This window comes from Melozone crissalis, unplaced genomic scaffold, assembly GCF_028551555.1.
Source record: "Melozone crissalis strain CALT ecotype California unplaced genomic scaffold, PUWL_Pcris_2 ptg000222l_1, whole genome shotgun sequence".
Taxonomy (NCBI): Eukaryota; Metazoa; Chordata; class Aves; order Passeriformes; family Passerellidae; genus Melozone; species Melozone crissalis.
Genome location: NW_026535985.1, coordinates 714,134 through 732,556, shown reverse-complemented (window position 1 = coordinate 732,556; position 18,423 = coordinate 714,134). Strand labels below are relative to the sequence as shown.

At 54.4% G+C, this 18,423-nt stretch overlaps 1 protein-coding gene across 1 annotated transcript in view; it reads left to right on the top strand.

The window, feature by feature from the left end:
• Positions 1–226: 226 nt before the first annotated feature.
• The window catches only part of LRP1 (LDL receptor related protein 1), a 120,313-nt gene continuing 102,116 nt past the window's right edge, over positions 227–18,423 (top strand). The window contains exon 1 of the mRNA XM_054294216.1: positions 227–308. Coding sequence (XP_054150191.1) covers positions 236–308 — 73 coding nt within the window. The 5' untranslated portion in view covers positions 227–235. The remainder of the gene's footprint in view (positions 309–18,423) is intronic.

Genomic DNA, 18,423 nt, shown 5'->3' with positions numbered 1-18,423 from the left:
CGCCCCCCCATCCCCATCCCCCGCCGCCGCCGCCCCCCTGCCCCGCCGCCACCGCCACCGCCGCCACCGCCGCCGCCCAGCCCGGAGGGTCCGCCCGCCCCCCGGCCCGGCCCGGCCGCCGGCCCGCCCCCGCCCGCCCCCCGCGGATGTCGGTGCGCGGGCCCGGGACGCGCCGCCCCACGGGCAGCACGGCGTGAGGAGCCGCCGCTGCCGCCGCCGCCGCCGAGCCGCCGGCATGGGGCCGCTACTGGCCCTCGCCGGGAGCCTCCTGGCCCTGCTGGCCGCGCCCGCCGCCCGCGCCCTCGAAGGTGAGTCGGGGGGCGATACCGGCGGGGAGGGAGGGGGAGGCGCCGCCGCCGCTGTCGGGGGCGCGGGGAGGGGGCGGGGGGCGCCGCCGTGACAAAGCAGAGCGGGCGCAGCCCGGCCCCACCGCACCGTGGGGACACCGGAGGGACCGGGGGGCAGCGGGGAGCTGCGGGCCGGGCTGGGGAGGCGCGTCCTCCCCGCTCCCCTCCGCAGCGCACCGTGCGCCCCCCGCTCCGTTCCCCCCGCAGCCGCGGGGGCCGCTCGCTGGCGCTCCCCGTTTTCTCCTCTTTACCCGTTCCCCTGGCTCCCACCCGCCCTCCATCCCATTTTCCTCTGGAATCCAAAGTTTTCCCCGCAGCCAAGCGGGAAAGTTGGAGCTCAGCACCGCTGCGGGAGCCGGGACTGGGGGTCCCGGTGTCCCGGGGGATGACCGGGTCCCGAGTCCCAGCGGTCCCGGGGGTGCCCGTGACAGCCCGGCCTCGCCCCACGCTCCCCCTCTTGCATAACCGGGGCTGCTTCTCGCCGAGCCGCGACGCCCGGCTGCGGAGTTCGGCTGTGACCGGGCCTGGTGGCATTGGGAATGTGTTTATCCAGCCAACCGGGGCTGTCCGTCCCCCCATCCGTGTGTCCGTTTGTCCAGCCTCCCCCCCCCCCCCCATCCGTCCATCCAGCTCCTTGCCAAACCGCTCGTTCCCAAGCCATGCACGTCGCGTTCCCGGCCCTTATTGATCTATTCAGTAAATACTTGAGCTCGTCAGCTCCATGGCCGGGCTGGGAATGTGCGAGGGGCCGCTCTTGGCAGCGCCCGTGCTCCGTGCTGGCAGCGGCTCCAGCCGGGAACCGGCGGCCGTGGCGAAGTTCTCGCAACGCTTGGGCGCTCCGGGGCTGTTTTTCCCTTCAAAAGCGGCGAAATTGGGGCAGTTTTCGCTTTCCTGTGACGGATTCCCCCCTGTCCTCACGGGAATGGCCTGGTGAAATGAGAGGCCGGGATGATGGATGAACGAGAGGGGGTTGTTTTTTGGTTTAGGGGGAGGTTTTTCTGTCCCGTTCCTTTGCCCACCTCGGAGCAAAGCTGGAGAAGGGATTTGGTGTCGTGGCAGTGGCAGCATCTGACCCGTTGTGTCCGAGGGATGGAGAAGGAAGAGGAGGAGGAGGAGGAGGTTTGGGCAAATGCCAGATCCCTGCCCCAGATTCATGTCTGGGGCTGCAGGAGGCCGGAGCCTGTGGTTTCCATCCTCCAGCCCTTCCTCACCCTATTGAGGAGTGTTGGACACTTGATCTGTGTCCCTTGCAGGGAGGTGACAACAGCAGAGCAGCTCAGGGCACCCTTCACCCCCCCTCGGTGGCACCTGCGGGGCTGATTGAGCCCGACGATCCGGGCAGTGCAGGTGGCCAAGAGCCGAGCCCTCTGGGGTCAGCTCTCCGGGGACACGAGGTGTCGGTGGCCCTCGGAGGTGGCTCGGAGCAGCCGGCGGATCCAGAAGTTGGTGGGGGCGGAAGGGAGGCAGCGCTCATTGCATAAGCTGCGTTGCCTTTGGAAACCAGGCTGCGGGAAGATGATGAGCTGGAAGGGAAGTTCTTCCATCCTCTCCTCCAAAACCAGGAGCTGGAGTGGGGCAGAGGACGCTCCATCCTCCCTGGTGCATGTCCCCCCTCCTCCTCAGGGGCTCCTTTTTGGGGATCTGATAGGGTCAGGGTGCTGTCCCACCACCTTGGGGTGCTGGGAGCTCTGTGAGGCTGTGGGTGGGGAGGAGGTGGAGGCGTGTGGTGGATGTGGAGGCACCACAAGCACGTGGTTGGGTCGGTTAGGAGCCAGAATGTGCCACCAAGGTGCCACCTGAGCTGGTGCCTCGACCCTGGTGGTCCTGGCTGGGCTCTGGCTTCCCACAGTGGGGCCCTGGGAGAGGCCAGGAGGTCATTTGGAGCAGGGTGCAGGTCCTCATCCTTGTCTGGAGAATGAATTCCTCACACTCAAAACCTCTGTTTGCAGCTCTGGGAGCTCTTTGCTTTTTGCTGGAGGAGAAGAGGACAAAGTCCAGCCGTGGGGCGGGAGGAAGCTTTTCCATGGGGAACAAAGGGCACTGGTGTGCAACTGCCAGTCTTGCCCAGTCCTCTGCCATTTACTGGGGTGCTGTGGGGCACCCCAGAGCCCCAGGAGTGGAGTGAGGGCAGGCAGGGATCACCCTGTTCCTGTTTTGGAAATACCTGTGGTTGAGGATGGCTGGGGTGTTTTGGTGCAGCACTTCCCTCTTGCCACCTTGGTGGTCTGGCACGTCCCCCTGTGCGTCCCTGCGTGCCCATGTGTGTTCCCGGGTGTCCCCACCTGTGTTCCCAGGTGTTTTCCCGTGTGTTTTTCCATGTGTGTGTGTGTGTGCACACGTGTGGGTGTGCACACGCTGCTTCCCTCAGCGTGCAGGGACACGCCCGGAGCTGCTTTGGGTTCAGTGGAGGTGAACAGTGGAGGTTTGAGGTGCTGGGAGGAGAAGGAGCTGCTGGAGGGGGGTTCCTCCATGCAGTGTCCAGAGGGGTGTCCATCATTCCTGTGTAGAACATTGTAGCATCCCATTTTTATTTTTTAGAGCATCCCAGCAGGACAATTGTGCTTCCAGCAGCCCTGTGGGGCTCTGTCCTCGTGTGAAAGGTGTCCAATGAGAGGTCTGACCACTGACCTCTGGCTCCAAGTGCTCCTTGTCCCTGCTGGGGCATCTCTGGAGCATCCCTGGCAGCGGTGCTCCAGGGATGAAGCTTTGAGGTGCTTTGGGGTGAAGCCCAGGTGTTGCCTCCTCGCTGTTTCTGAAGCTCCTGAGGCTCAGTGGGTGCTGTGGGAGTGTCCATCATTCCTGTACGGAGCATTGTAGCATCCCATATTTATTTTTTAGAGCATTCCAGTAGGACAGTTGTGCTTCCAGCAGCTCTGTGGGGCTCTATCCTCGTGTGGAAGGTGTCCAGTGAAAGGTCTGACCACTGACCTGTGGCTCCAAGTGCTCCCTGTCCCTGATGGTGGAGCATCCCTGGCAGTGGTGCCAGCTTTGGGGTGAAACCCAGGAATTTCTGAAGCTCCTGAGGCTCAGTGGGGGCTGTGGAGGTGTCCATCCTTCCTGTGTGGAGCATTGTAGCATCCCATTTTTATGTTTTAGCGCATCCCAGCAGGACAATTGTGCTTCCAGCAGCTCTGTGGGGCTCTATCCTTGTGTGAAAGGTGTTGGGGAGTCACATTTTGGGAGTCCAGTAAGCGAACTGACCACTGACCTCTGGTTCCAAGTGCTCCCTGTCCCTGATGGTGGAGCATCCCTGGCAGTGGTGCCAGCTTTGGGGTGAAACCCAGGGATTTCTGAAGCTCCTGAGGCTCAGTGGGCGCTGTGGGGGTGGGAGCAGCTGTGGCAGCCCCCTCTCCTTCGGTGTCTCAGCCCCACCACTCTCTCCTCGTGTTCTCTCCCTGCTGCTTCCATGTGCTCCGGGGGAGCCTGAGAACCGGCAAGGAGCGGGGGCTGCTCCAGCTGGTGATGAAAACTGGGTAAAAACTGGGTTTTAACCAGTGGTAAAAACTGGGGAGAAAAACCATGCAGGTCCTCACTGTGCCTTCAAGGCCCTGGTTTCTGGAGCATCTTCCTCAGATGTTGTTCTATGGTTCTTCTTTGCCCCCAGCCCATGCTTGACCTATGGTCAAGCTTTTCCTCCAGTGCTAAAAACTGGTTAAAAACTGTGTTTTAACCAGTGTTATAAACCAGTTTGGGATGATGGGGAGCAAAACCATCCAGGTCCTCCCTGTGCCTTCGAGGCCCTGGTTTCTGGAGGAGCTGCCTCCAGATGTTCTGTGGTTCTTCTCTTTGCCCCAAGCCCATTCTTGACCCGTGGTCAAGCTTTTCCTCCAGTGTTAAAAACTGGGTAAAAACTGGGTTTTAAACCAGTGTTAAAAACTGGGGAGCAAAACCATCCAGGTCCTCCCTGTGCCTTCAAGGCCCTGGTTTCTGGAGCATCCTCCTCAGGTGATGTTCTGTGGTTCCTCTTTGCCCCCAGCCCGTGGTTGTCCAGTGGGGCTGTCCAGACTCTGCTCTGCTGCATTTCCCTCTCCTCTCCTCTCAGGAACAGCAGGATTGGAGTGGAAAATCAGAGCCAAATGAAGGGAAAAGCTGTGTAAAGCAGCTGCTGGGTGGGGTCCTGAAAACAGCCCTGGAGTCAGCTGAGGGGACGGGGTGGTGGCAGGAGAAGCTTTGAGGAGAGAGGCTTGGCTCCCAAAATCCATCCTCCCACTGCTTGGGATGAGGGTGTTTGGGCAAGGACCATCACTCCTTCCCCCTCCAGGAGGGCATGGGGGGACCTGGCTGTCCCTCAAGGCTGTGACAACATCCAGGTCACCTCCCAGTCCTCACTGAGGTGGGGAGGGTGGTGGAGGGTGGCCAGGAACCCTTTGGGGAGAAACTGGGAGCACTGGTGGCATATATAGAGTGGCAGGGTGAGAATAATGGGCACTGGGGTCTGTGCCAGCACTCTGCTGCCCCGTGGCTGCCCAGTGAGGCTCATCCTGGTCCAGCAGCACTGATGAGGAGGGGTCTGCTCTGGCTGTCAGGTGGATCCTGCTGCTGAGGCTTTTCCATTATCTCAGGAGCACCGGGATGGTGTCCACAGTGGGGTTTGTGTGCCTTGGGAGCTGTGCCTGTGTCTGCGACCTCTCCAGAGCACCCCAGGGATTTTGGCCCATCTGTCCTGTGAGGCTCATCCTGGTGCAGCAGCACTGATGAGGAGGGATCTGCTCTGGCTGTCAGGTGGATCCTGAGGACTTCCCACCATCTCAGGAGCACTGGGATGCTCCAAAAGGAATGGGACAGCTCATGGGGATGGTGTCCCCAGCAGGGTTTGGCAGCCCAGTGTGTCGCTTGAGGCTCATCCTGGCCCAGCATCCCTGGTGAGGAGGGATCTGCTCTGGCTTTCAGGTGGATGCTGCTCCTGAGGACTTCCCACCGTCTCAGGAGCACTGGGAATGGGACAGGTCATGGGGATGGTGTCCCCAGCGGGATTTGGCTGCCCTGGGAGCTGTGCCTGTGTCTGTGACCCCCAGAGCACCGCAGGGATTTTGGCTGTGCCTTCAGGAGCTGTCCCAAGCCCTTGGATGGAGTTTTGCAGGCAGTACGTGGTTCTCCAGCGTCCTTTGACCAGCCGGGGTTTGCATGGGAGGCGCTTCCCGAAATCACAGCCAGGGCCGGGCCCTGGGGGCCCCGGAGTGCCCGGGAGAGGGGAGGACACACAGGATGTGCCACATCCTGCTGACTCAGCAGGGCCATCAGCCCGCGGCTTTGTCATGGGGCGGGAGGTTCCTCTTCCAGGCTGGGGATGATTTCAGTTCCCAGATCCACTCCAAGCACTTTCCTAGAGCAGATAAATCCTTTTTTGTGCCCTCCCCGACCTCCTAGACCTGAACTTCTCTCTGTGAGAGTTCCTGGCAAGCCCTGAGTCCTCTCCCAGCTCACCCCAACCACCCATGGGGCTCCACTGGGGTGAATCCAGTGGTTCCAGAGTTGGGAAGGGGCTCCTTGGGGTGAGTGCTGACCCCAGGAGTGGCACCTGAGAGCAGCAGATGCATCAGCCTCTGTCCTTCCCACAGTCCTGCCTTTGCCACTGAAATCATCCTCACTCCTCTTCCAGGCCTGGGGATAATTTCAGTTCCCAGATCCACTCCAAGGACTTTCCTGGAGCTGATAAATCCTTTCTTGTGCCTCCCAGAATCCTCTCCCAGCTCACCCCAACCAGCCATGGGGCTCCACTGGGGTGAATGCAATGGTTCCAGATTTGGGAAGGGGCTCCTTGGAGTGGGTGCTCACCCCAGGAGTGACACCTGAGAGCAGCAGATGCATCAGCCTGTGTCCTTTTCACAGTCCTGCCTTTGCCACTGAATGATTTCAGTTCCCAGATCCACTCCAAGCATTTTCCTGGAGCAGATAAATCCTTTCTTGTGCCCCCGGACCTCCCAGCCCTGATGGGATCTGAAGCAAGAGCTGCTTGCCAAGCCCTGAGTCCTCTCCCAGCTCACCCCAAACACCCATGGGGCTCCACTGGGATGAATCCAATGGTCCCAGATTTGGGAAGGGGCTCCTTGGAGTGGGTGCTCACCCCAGGAGTGACACCTGAGAGCAGCAGATGCATCAGCCTGTGTCCTTTTCACAGTCCTGCCTTTGCCACTGAATGATTTCAGTTCCCAGATCCACTCCAAGCATTTTCCTGGAGCAGATAAATCCTTTCTTGTGCCCTCCAGACCTCCCAGCCCTGATGGGATCTGAACCTCTCTCTGTGAGAGTTCCTGCCAAGCCCAGAGTCCTCTCCCAGCTCACCCATGGGATGAATCCAGTGGTCCCAGATTTGGGAAGGGGCTCCTTGGGGTGGGTGCTGAGCCCAGGAGTGGCAGCTGAGAACAGCAGATGCATCAGCCTCTTTCCTTTTCACAGTCCTGCCTTTGTCACTGAATGATTTCAGTTCCCAGATCCACTACAAGCACTTTCCTAGAGCAGATAAATCCTTTCTTGTGCCTCCCAGAGTCCTCTCCCAGCTCACCCCAACCACCCATGGGGCTCCACTGGGGTGAATGCAGTGGTCCCAGATTTGGGAAGGGGCTCCTTGGGGTGGGTGCTGACCCCAGGAGAGGCACCTGAGAGCAGCAGGTACATCAACCTCTTTCCTTCTCACAATCCTGCCTTTGCCAGGCTGACAGGACCCTCCTTGTGCTTGGCATGAATTTTATCTCCATCACCTCCCAGAGAGCTTGTCCAGCTGTGTTCCCTCTCCAGGAACTTGGCCTTGGTGCCTTTCAGAGTGCCCAGGGACTTTTTCATCCATCCCTGCCATCCTCAGGCTCTCCCATCTCCCCCAGCTGCAGTTTGGATGCTTCCCCCCCCTCTCCTTGAGGTTTTGCAATCCACCTCGAGCTATTTACAGCCCAGGTTTTGCTGCTGACTGAACTTTCCAGCCCTTTTTTCCTGGCCAGCCTGACCTGCCGGCTGCGGCCGCACCAAATATTTTCAGCATTTTCTAACTCGGCTCAAACTCGTTGTTTTCTTTATTTTTGAAGGAAAAACACAGGCTGGGCCGTCAGGGTTGGCCTGGATGTTGTTCCATCGTGAGAGGTTGAGTTCCTCAACGTGGTCTGGCCGTTTTTAGGGCTAAATTTAGACTCCAGTGTCCTTCCTGAGGCAGGGAAGGGAGAGCTGCAGTCATGCAGATGCTGTGCAGGATCACAGACAGTCCCAGCACCTCTCCTGGGCTTGGCAGCAGAATTCTTGGATAAATGACCTTGCTGGCAGCTCTGAGCTCCTCCAGTGGGACTGTGCTTGCGTTGCCACCGAGGGGAGGGATGGGAAGAGCATCCCTGGCTCCAGGAAGGTGAGAGCAGCTCTGTGGTGTCCAAAACGTGTGGATTGGGGCAGCAGTGGGAATTGTGGATGTCTGGGAGGGAGGCTAATTGAGTTGGAAGTTGCATCTTTAATTGAGTGGACTAATTAGGCTTTTGCCAGATGGTGTTGCTGCAAATGAGAGCACGGTGAGGATGGGCAGGTGTTGGGGGTCACATCCTGGGGACAGGAAAATATGGGGGGGGTCTCATCCTGAGGATGGGCAGGTGTTGGGGGTCTCATTCTGAGGATGGGCAGATATTGGGGGTCACATCCTAGAGACAGGCAGAGATTGGGGGGGAGTCTCATCCTAAGGATGGGCAGGTGTTGGGAGGCACATCCTGGGGACAGGCAGATATTGGGGGTCTCATCCTGAGGATGGGCAGGTGTTGAGGGTCTCATGCTAAGGATGGGCAGGTGTTGGGGGTCACATCCTAAGGATGGGCAGATACTGGGGGAACTCATCCTGAGGATGGGCAGGTAATGGGGGTCTCATCCTGGGGACAAGAAGGTATTGGGGGGGATCTCATCCTGGGGGCAGGCAGATATCGGGAGGGGTCTCATCCTGAGGATGGGGAGATATTGGAGGGTCTCATCCTGAGGATGAGCAGGTGCTGGGGGTCACCTCCTAAGGATGGGCAGATATTGAGGGGTCTCATCCTGAGGATGGGCAGGTGCTGGGGGTCTCATCCTGAGGATGTGCAGGTAATGGGGGTCTCATCCTGAGGATGTGCAGGTAATGGGGGTCTCATCCTGAGGATGGGCAGGTGTTGGGGGTCTCATCCTGAGGATGGGCAGGTGCTGGGGGTCCCCTCCCTCTGCTTCCCTGTGCCCTGCATGCTGGTGATTTTCTCAAAACTGGAATGTTGTGGCCTAAAGGGTGGCACAGGGACACAAATCCTCAGCCCTGGGGAGCACCAGGATGCCCCTGTGCCCACCCTGCCCCTCTGGTGTGCCAGTGTGTGCCCACCCAATCCAGCTCCTACTGATGCCACTCATCTTTCCTGTCCCCTGCTGCCAGTGTCACCACCCCTGGGCTCTCCCTGGCTCTGTCCATGCCAGGAGAGCAGCTCCAGATGATTTGTGTCACTTGAGGGGGGCACAGACACCCCAAACCATGATCCAGCTGATCCTCTCTAATATCATCCTAATCATTAAGAAGCTATGAACCATCTTTAGCATTTTAAACTAAAGAAAAAGGGCTTCCCTCGTCCTTAATGCCTCAACTAAACCCTAGCCCTGATTTTTTATCATGCTCACTTCATGACTTTAATTATCCAACCCAAACTTCTGTATCAATTTTTATTTTTATTTTTATTTTTAATTTTAATTTTTATTTTTACTTTTATTTTTATTTTCATTTTTTATTTTTATTTTAAATTTTAATTTTAATTTTAATTTTTATTCTATTTTATTTTTATTCTATTTTAATTTTAATTTTAATTTTAATTTTATTTTTATTTTTATTTTATTTTATAATTATATATTATTATTATATCAATTATTATATATAATAATAATAATAATAATAATAATAATAATAATAATTATTATTATTCCTATCAATAAATGTGAATGGTCCCATCGGTGGTCCCATCCTCTCCAGGCACCGGGAGCTGCTCCCAACCCAAGGAAAAAGCTGTGAAACATTTCCTCCCGGCGGGTATCGTGGTGCTTTTTTATTGTTTGCAAAAGGAAGCACTTGGCTTTAATACTTCCCGCTCCAGCCGCCTTCCCCGCGCTCTGGGCGGCTGCTCCGGGGCACCGGGCGTGGAACGGGGGCGGTGCCGCCTCCGCCCCGCTCCGCTCCGGTCCGGCCGCGCATCCTTGGGTCGGTGCCCGCGGCCGCGGCTCCGCTTCCTGCCGCAGCCCCGGCCCTTCCAGATGGGTTCGCTCAGCCTCCCCTCTGCCGGCCTGCAGCGCGTTTCCCCCCGGGAAAAGTGAATTTGGAGATGGTTTAGTCACCGGTGCTGTGCTCTCCTCCCCATCCCTATGCTCTTCCAGCTGTATAAAATCCTAAATTTTCTTTCCCTGTAACTTACAGAGGTGAAGCCTTTCCTTCTCCTCTGCAGGCCTGCAGCGCGTTTTCCCCCGGGAAAAGTGAATTTGGAGCTTGGTTTGGTCACCAGTGCTGTGCTCTCCTCCCCGGCTGCTCTGATGCCCGTCTCTACTGTATAAAATCTTAAATTTTCTTTCCTTGCAACTTTCAGAGGTTAAAGCCAGTGAAGCCTCTCCTCTGCTGGCCTGCAGAGTGTTTTCCCCAGGGAAAAGTGAATTTGGAGCTTGGTTTAGTCACCAGTGCTGTGCTCTCCTCCCCAGCTGCTCTGGTGCCCATCCCTACGTTCTTTCAGCTGTTTAAAATCCTAAATTTTCTTTCTCTGCAACTTACAGGGGTTAAAACCAGTGAAACCTCTCCTCTGCTGGCCTGCAGGGTGTTTTCCTCTGGGAAAAGTGAATTTGGAGCCTGGTTTAGTCACTAGTGCTGTGCTCTCCTCCCTGCCTTCTCTGATGCCCATCCATACACCCTTTCAGCTGTTTAAAATCCTAAATTTTCTTTCCATGATCCAGCTGAACCTCTTTGAGCATCTTCTGAGGGGTGACAGTGCTCTGGCTGGGGTGGGACCCCCATGTGCACTGCAATGGGAGATGCTGAGGTCCCAAAGTGGACCCAGGTCATCAGGGGACATCAGGAGGTTTGGAACAGGTCTGGATCTCCATCTCCTCATGCCTTGATGTTCTCCAGCCTCTCAGAGCATCTCCTGAGGGGTGACCTTGCCCTGCTTGGGATGGATCTTTCCCACTGGTCCTGTTCCACACATTCCCCCATTATTGCCCACCTGGACACTCCCCGTGGCGAGGGACACCCATGGATTGGGAGCCACAGTGAGGAGCCACAGGTGTGACCACCCCAAGGATCCCAAATCCACCCCAAGGATCTCAAATCCACCCCGAGGATCTCAAATCCACCCCAAGGATCCCAAATCCACCCCAAGGATCCCAAATCCCATGGATTGGGAGCCACAGTGAGAAACCACAGGTGTGGCCACCCCAAGGATCTCAAATTCATCCCAAGGATCCCAAATCCACCCCAAGGATCCCAAATCCACCCCGAGGATCCCAAATCCCATGGATTGAGAGCCACAGTGAGGAGCCACAGGTGTGGCCACCCCAAGGATGCCAAATCCACCCCGAGGATCCCAAATCCACCCCAAGGATCCCAAATCCACCCCGAGGATCCCAAATCCCATGGATTGAGAGCCACAGTGAGGAGCCACAGGTGTGGCCACCCCAAGGATGCCAAATCCACCCCGAGGATCCCAAATCTACCCTGAGGATCCCAAATCCACCCCAAGGATCCCAAATCCCAGCTGGATCATCCCTGGCTCCATTCACACGGAGCAGGTGGAGCCGAATCCAGAGCAGCTCCCCGTTCTGCTTGGGAATAAAAGTCCCTTTATGCCGGAATAATTAGTGTACTCAGAGCATGCTAATTATTCTGGGATAAAAGTGACTTTTATTCCAGCAGAGTGTCCTCTCAAAGGGCCCTTTCTGCCCGCTCCCAGGGCACAATAGCTGCTCTGCTCCGTTTCCCCATCCCAGACAAAGTCCTTATTTGCGGAGGCAGCGAAATTGAGTTGACTAATGAATTAAGGCCAATGGTTCTGGCCGTGCTCCAAGCCTTTGAAAGCCTTGGCGAGCTGATGCCCGGCCTGCTGGGAGGAAGCACAGACCCTCCTGCCCCACCAAGCCCCTGGCAGCCTCCTCTCCTCTCCCCATCCTCCCTCCCTTCCAGCTGCTGGGATGAAATGCCTATTAATCTATGCTGTGGAATTGCTTTATTCCAGGGCTCTGGAGGGAGCCTTATCAGCTCCAGCCACAGGCCATAAATAACCACGGCGGATCCTGTTTGGGTTCCCAACTCTGCCCAGGGTATAAACATCCCTCTGCTATTGCTGGGATTAAGGCTCCCAGGTAGGGGAGGTGGGGTCCCCTTTTTTCCTTCCTCCCCATCCATCCTCTGAGGAAGGAAAAAAGGGCACACAGGGCACCCTGGCAGGGATTGAACCCCATCCAACTGCACTCAGGGGATTTAGGCACCTTTTTCCTGGCTGTAAATGGTTTTTTCTTCCCCTTTTTTTCTCCCCCACCTCGCATTTTTTTCCCATTTAAATGGCAGATAAGCTGCAAAAAGAATAATACTCAAAAAATGGGATTCTCCCTTGAATCCCCTTTGGCTGTGGGGTTGAAGCTGCCCCTCCCCGCCAGAGTCTGGATGATCCAGCTCTTTTTTTCTTTCTTTTTTTCTTTCTTTTTTTCTTTCTTTTTTTCTTTCTTTTTTTCTTTCTTTTTTTCTTTCTTTTTTTCCTTTTTTTCCTTTTTTTTTCTTTTTTCTTGTTTTCTTTTTTTTCCCCTTTTTTCTCTCTTTTTCTTTTTTCTTTCTTTTCTTTTTTATCTTTTATCTTTTTTCTTTTTTCCTTTTTTCCTTTTTTCTTTTTTCTTTTTTTCTTCTTTATCTTTTTTCTTTTTTCTTTTTTTCTCTTTTTTCCTTTTTTTCTTTTTTCTTATTTTCTTCTTTCCTTTTTTCTTTTTTCTTTTTTCTTTTTCCTTTTTCCTTTTTTCTTTTTCCTTTTTTCTTTTTTCCTTTTTCCTTTTTTCTTTTTTCCTTTTTTCCTTTTTTTTTTCTTTTTCCTTTTTCCTTTTTCCTTTTTCCTTTTTTCTTTTTACTTTTTTCTTTTTTCCTTTTATATTTATTTCTTATTTTTTTATTTTTTTAATCTTATCTTTATTTCTCATTTATTTCTTTTATTTTTTCTTTTTATTTCTTTTATTATTATCCCCATTTCTGGCAATGCCAGAGCTTTCCTTTCATCCAGCTCCATCTCCTTCCATTTTTCAGCTCGTTCTGCTGCGGACTGGGGCTGGAGGCGGGGATCGCTCCAGCACGGCTCCTGAATTTGGTTTAAAATGCAAATCTTTCCTTTATTCCTTTTTTTTTTCTTTTTAATGGATTTCATCTGAAGGCGGCGGAGCTGCTGGAGCCCGGGGAGCGGGGAGGGGAAGGGGCTGGGCGGGATGGGGAGGGGGCAGCGCATTCCTCGCACATTTCCTGATGGAAATCGCCTCCCCCCGGATGCGTTTGAAGTCAGGTGATGCAGGACGCAGCCCTGCGAGCCGCAATGTGCTTTTTATATCATTTTGATATCATTTTGATATCATTTTGATATGATTTTTAATCCCCCTTCCCCCTCCTCGGGGATGCTGTGGGCAGCTCCTGCCTCCATCTCCTGCCTCCCTCGGGATGCGCTCGCCCGTCCTTCCTCCTCCTCCTCCTCCTCCTCCTCCTCCTCCTCCTCCTCCTCCTCCCTGTCCCCCCCCCCACATCCTCGCTCTGTTTCTTTGTCTGGGTGTGGAGGCAGGTCCTGGATGATGGGAATTCCATCCCAGTGCCCGCGCTGGGGACCCTGGAGCTGTCACCTCTTGCTTGTCCCCAAGGGGGGACATTGGGATGGCATGTCCCCATCCCAGTGCAGGGATCCAGTGACTCCCAATCCGTGATTGTCCCTTGGGTGTCCCTTGCCATGGAAATGTCCACGTGGGCAAAATGGGAGGATTTGTGAAACAGGATGAGTGGGAAAGGGACAGGGATGTGCTGGTGGGATGTGGGGATGAGCAGAGGGTGCTGGGCTCATCCTGCCTGTCCCTCTGGAGTGTGACCAGGGGGATGACAGCCCTGCCTGTCCCTCTGGGGTGTGACAGGGGGTGACAGCCCTGCCTGTCCCTCTGGGGTGTGACCAGGGGGATGACAGCCCTGCCTGTCCCTCTGGGGTGTGACAGGGGAGCTGGGGACCCTGGAGTTGTTACCTCTTGCTTGTCCCCAAAGAGGAACATTGGGATGGCATCTCCATGGGGTACCCAGTGCAGGGATCCCGTGGCTCCCAATCCATGTCCCATGGGTGTCAATCCATGGGTGTCCCTTGCCGTGGGGAATATCCAGGTGGGCAAAAATGGGAGAATCTGGAATGGGACCAGTGGGAAAGAGCCAGGGATGTGCTGGTGGGATGTGGGGATGAGCAGAGGGTGGTGAGCTCATCCTGCCTGTCCCTCTGGGGTGTGAAAGAGGAGCTGGAGACCCTGGAGTTGTCACCTCTTGCTTGACCCCAAAGGGGGACATTGGGATGGCATCTCCCCATCCCAGTGCAAGGATCCAGTGGCTCCTAATCCATGTCCCATGGGTGTCAATCCATGGGTGTCCCTTGCCATAGGGAGTGTCCAGGTGGGCAAAAATGGGAGAATTTGTGGAACAGGATGAGTGGGAAAGAGCCAGGGATGTGCTGGTGGGATTTAGGGATGAGCAGAGGGTGCTGGGCTCATCCTGCCTGTCCCTCTGGGATATGACAGGGGGATGACAGCCCTGCCTGTCCCTCTGGGGTGTGACAGGGCTGCTGGGGACCCTGGAGCTGTCACCTCTTGCTTGACCCCAAAGAGGGACATTGGGATGGCATCTCCCCATCCCAGTGCAGGGATCCAGTGGCTCCCAGTCCATGGGTGTCCCTTGCCATGGGGAGTGTCCAGGTGGGCAAAAATGGGAGAATGTATGGAACAGGATGAGTGGGAAAGAATGATGGTGGGGTTTGGTTCTGCTTGGATTTGTTGTTGCCTCCTTGGGGGTTCCAGAAAGGGGCAGAATCAGAGTGAACCCTGTCCAGGGCCCATCAGAGCCCCCACATCCAGAGCCTGTCCCATCCCAACACCTCTGGCACAGCAGAGCCAGGTTTTCCTTCTCCAAATAATTTTTTTTTTGTTTGTTTGAGGAAGGTGAATGCCTCGTGATTCCATAGTCCGACTGGAAGGGGAAAAAGGAGGGGAAAAACCGTATTTTAAAGTCAATATTTACTCAGCAATGGGCTGTCCCCATCCCCCAGCTCCACCACATACCTGTGGGAATGGCCAGGAGCCCTGAGGTCCTGGAAGCTCCAGAGCAGGGATCTGGTTTGAATCTTCCCCTTTCCGAGGGGGGCCGGATGGAAGAATGGCAAAAATGCATTTGAACTGTTTTGGGATGGTGTGCTTAAATGCAAAACAAACAGCTGAGCCTTTCCTTTTCCCTTTCCCCCCTGGAAAAATGTGCCTCAAACCTGAGGGTTTGGTATTTTAAATGTCTCTATTACTTAGTTCAGCTTTTGGGAGGCGGAAAATTTGCTGGGTTTGGGGATTGAGGATCAGCCTGGAGCTCCAGCAGCCCAGGGAACTCCAGGACCCTGGAAGTTCTGAAAACACAAAAAAAAAGGAAACAAATCCTGTTTTTCTCTGTAGTTTGGGGACAAAGGTTGGATGATGTGGGGGAGAGAAATGAAGCCTCAAGTGGTTTTGGTGGGTTTTGTGATTGACTTTGTGTCTTGGGTGACTCCAAGACACCCTGGAAAAATGTGCCTCAAACCTGAGGGTTTGGTATTTTAAATGTCTCTATTACTTAGTTCAGCTTTTGGGAGGTGGAAAATTTGCTGGGTTTGGGGTTTGAGGATCAGCCTGGAGCTCCAGCAGCCCAGGGAACTCCAGGACCCTGGAAGTTCTGAAAACACAAAAAAAACAGCACAAATCCTGGTTTAAAACACAAAAAAAGGGAACAAATCCTGGTTTTTTTCTGTAGTCTGGGGACAAAGGTTGGACGATGTGGGGGAGAGAAATGAAGCCTCAAGTGTCTGATGTGGTTTTGGTGGATTTTGTGGTTGACTTTGTGTCTTGGGTGACTCCAAGGTTTTTTGTGTCACAAATTCCAAGCTGGGAAGGTCCCACGGGGGCTCAGCTCTGATTGGGAAGAGTGGCCATGAATTGAGACCCTTTAATTTCTCCACTTTTCCTTTTTTGCAACTTTCTTTGGGTGTATTTATTTCCCCACTGTCCCCTCATCTTTTGGCCCTTTTTTTGGGGGTAGGCTCTTTTTTGAAATCCTTTTATTTCTCCTTTTTTCCTCTCCCTTTTTTGACCACATTTTAGTTCAATTTTTTCTCCTTTCGGACCTTCCTTTGGGTATTTATTTTCCCCTCATCTTTTGACCCTTTTTTTGGGGGACCTCTTTTATTTTGTACCTCTTTGGGGGCCCTTTTCTTACCTGCCGTTTTTGAGACCCTTTGATTTCTCCACTTTTCCTATCCCTTTTTTTTCATGGCCACATTTTAGTGCCATTTTTTCTGCTTTTGGACCCCACCGTCCCCCTCATCTTTTTGGGGTAGGGGCTTTTTTGAGACCCTTTTATTTCTCCATATTCCATGTCCCTTTTTTGGCCACATTTTAGTATAATTCCTTCTACTTTCAGACCCTCCTTTGGGTGCATTTATTTTCCCATCATATTTTGGCCCTTTTTTTGGGGTAGGGCCTTTTTTGAGACCCTTTTATTTCTCCACTTTTCCTATCCATTTTTATTTTTTTGGCCACGTTTTAATGCCATTTTTTCTGCTTTCAGACCCTCCTTTGGGTGTGTTTATTTCCCCTTCATCTCTCACCTATTTTGACGAACTTCTGCCGTGCTTTTAGCGCAGTTTTGTCCCTTTCAAGTCCCCTTTTGAGCCGGGGTCTCTCTCCTCTGGCTGCCAAGGCAGGGACGTGTCCCTGCAGCTGCCCCAGCCCCGCTCTGAGCCGCCCATTGTGTGTGATGAAGGCTCCTTTATTCCCCATCCCCGCTGCTGAAGGGAGTTTTGGCTCTGGGAGAGGGATGCATGAACACAGACACCTTCTCTGATTGTCCACCTGGCACTGAGGGTGTTGTACCCGCTGGGAACACGCTGTGCCAGGGCAGGGAGTGAGCAGGGAATGCTGAGGAGCCTCGGGAGTGATCGCCTTCCATCTTTTCCTTGCTCTGAGCTGTGGTTCCTGTGGCTCTTCCCATGGTGGGAATGGTGGAGGGGATGAGTTTGGGTGGGAATGGTGGAAGAGATGGGTTTGGGTGCCCTGTGGTGGTGAGGAGCTCTCTGGGGTCATTCTGCATGGATCAGCTCCTGTCTGGAAGGGCAGGTGTCCTCAGGATGACCTTCTGCTCCAGGAATGGTGTGGCCAGCAGGACCAGGAGGTCATTGTGCCCCTGAACTCAACACTGGTCAGGCTGCACCTGAGTCGTGGTGGCCGTGCCAGAGCCATGGTGCTTCTGGCTCTTCCCATTGTTTGGAATAGGTTTGGGTGGGTTTGGATGGATTTGGGTGGCCCTGTGGTGGTGAGGAGCTCTCTGGGGTCATCCTGCATGGACGGAAGGGCAGGTGTCCTCAGGATGGTGTCAGTGCTTGGAAGGAATCTCAGGTGTTCCTACTCTGGTCCTGGAGCTGGGGATGCTCAGCATGGAGGTGCTGGTGCTGAGTGGTGGCTCCTTCCAGCATCTCTGCTCCAGGAATGGTGGAAGGAATCATCCAGCAAGACCAGGGAGGTCATCCTGCTGCTGAACTCAACACTGGTGAGGGCTGGACTTGATGATCTTAAAATTCTCTTCCAACCTGGTCATTCTGTGAATTCTGGGAATTTTGGGTATTCCCAGGACAGACAGAGGTGGTGGAGTCACCGTCCCTGGGTGTGTTTAACAAAGCCTGGATGTGGCACTGGGTGCCAGGGTTTGGTTGGGTTGGATTGGACTGGGGTTGTACTCAATGATCTTAAAGTTCTCTTCCAACCCAGTGATTCTGTGATTCTGTGAATTCTGTGATTGCTGTCCCCAGTACAAAACAAGCTCCTGTTTTCCCATCCCACAAACAACCACTTGGCAATGGGTTCCCGTGGATTTGCCCTCCTTTAGCTCTGCCTGCTCCTTTGGGAAGTGAAACCTGTGGGTTGCAGTGGCTGCCACAGCCACAGGTCACGCTGTGGCTGCTGCAGACCTGGGAGGATGAGGAGGAGCAGGAAATCCAAGAGAGTCTCAGCTCTTTGCTGTGGTTCTTTTAATGAATCCTGTGGCTGGGAGATGGAGGTGTCAGATGAGCTCTGTGTGAAGGGAGGGTGGAAGGGCTGGATTTGGAGCAGAGGATTTTGTCCTTGAGCTTGGTGGGAGGATGAGGAAAGGGGACGGGGAAGGTGGAGGAGAAGGCCAAGTTTTCTTAATGAATCCTGCCCTGGATGTGCCTGTGGCTGGGAGATGGAGGCACAGATGAGCTCGGTGTGAAGAGAGGGTGGAAGGGCTGGATTTGGAGCAGGGGATCCTGTCCCTGAGCTTGGTGGGAGGATAGGAAAAGGTGGACAGGGAAGGTGGAGGGGAAGGCCAAGATTTCTTAATGAATAATGAATGATGAGACTCTTGGATGAGTCTGTGGCTGGGAGATGGAGGCATCAGATGAGCTCTGTGTGAAGAGGGGGTGGAAGGGCTGGATTTGGAGAAGAGAATCCTGTCCCTGAGCCTGGTGGGAGGATGAGGAAAGGTGGACAGGCTCAGGCTGGGCCTAGGGAAGGTGGAGGGGAAGGCCAAGTTTTCTTAATGAATCCTGCCTTGGATGTTCCTGTGCTGGGTGATGGAGGTGTCAGATGAGCTCTGTGCGAAGAGAGGGTGGAAGGGCTGGATTTGGAGCCAAGATGGATCCTCTGATCCTGTCCCTGAGCCTGGTGGGAGGAAAGGGAAAGGTGGACGGGCTCAGGCTGGGCCTAGGGAAGGTGGAGGAGAAGGCCAAGTTTTCTTAATGAATCCTGCCCTGGTTGTGCCTGTGGCTGCGAGATTGAGGTGTCAGATGAGCTCTGTGTGAAGATGGGGTGGAAGGGCTGGATTTGGAGCAGA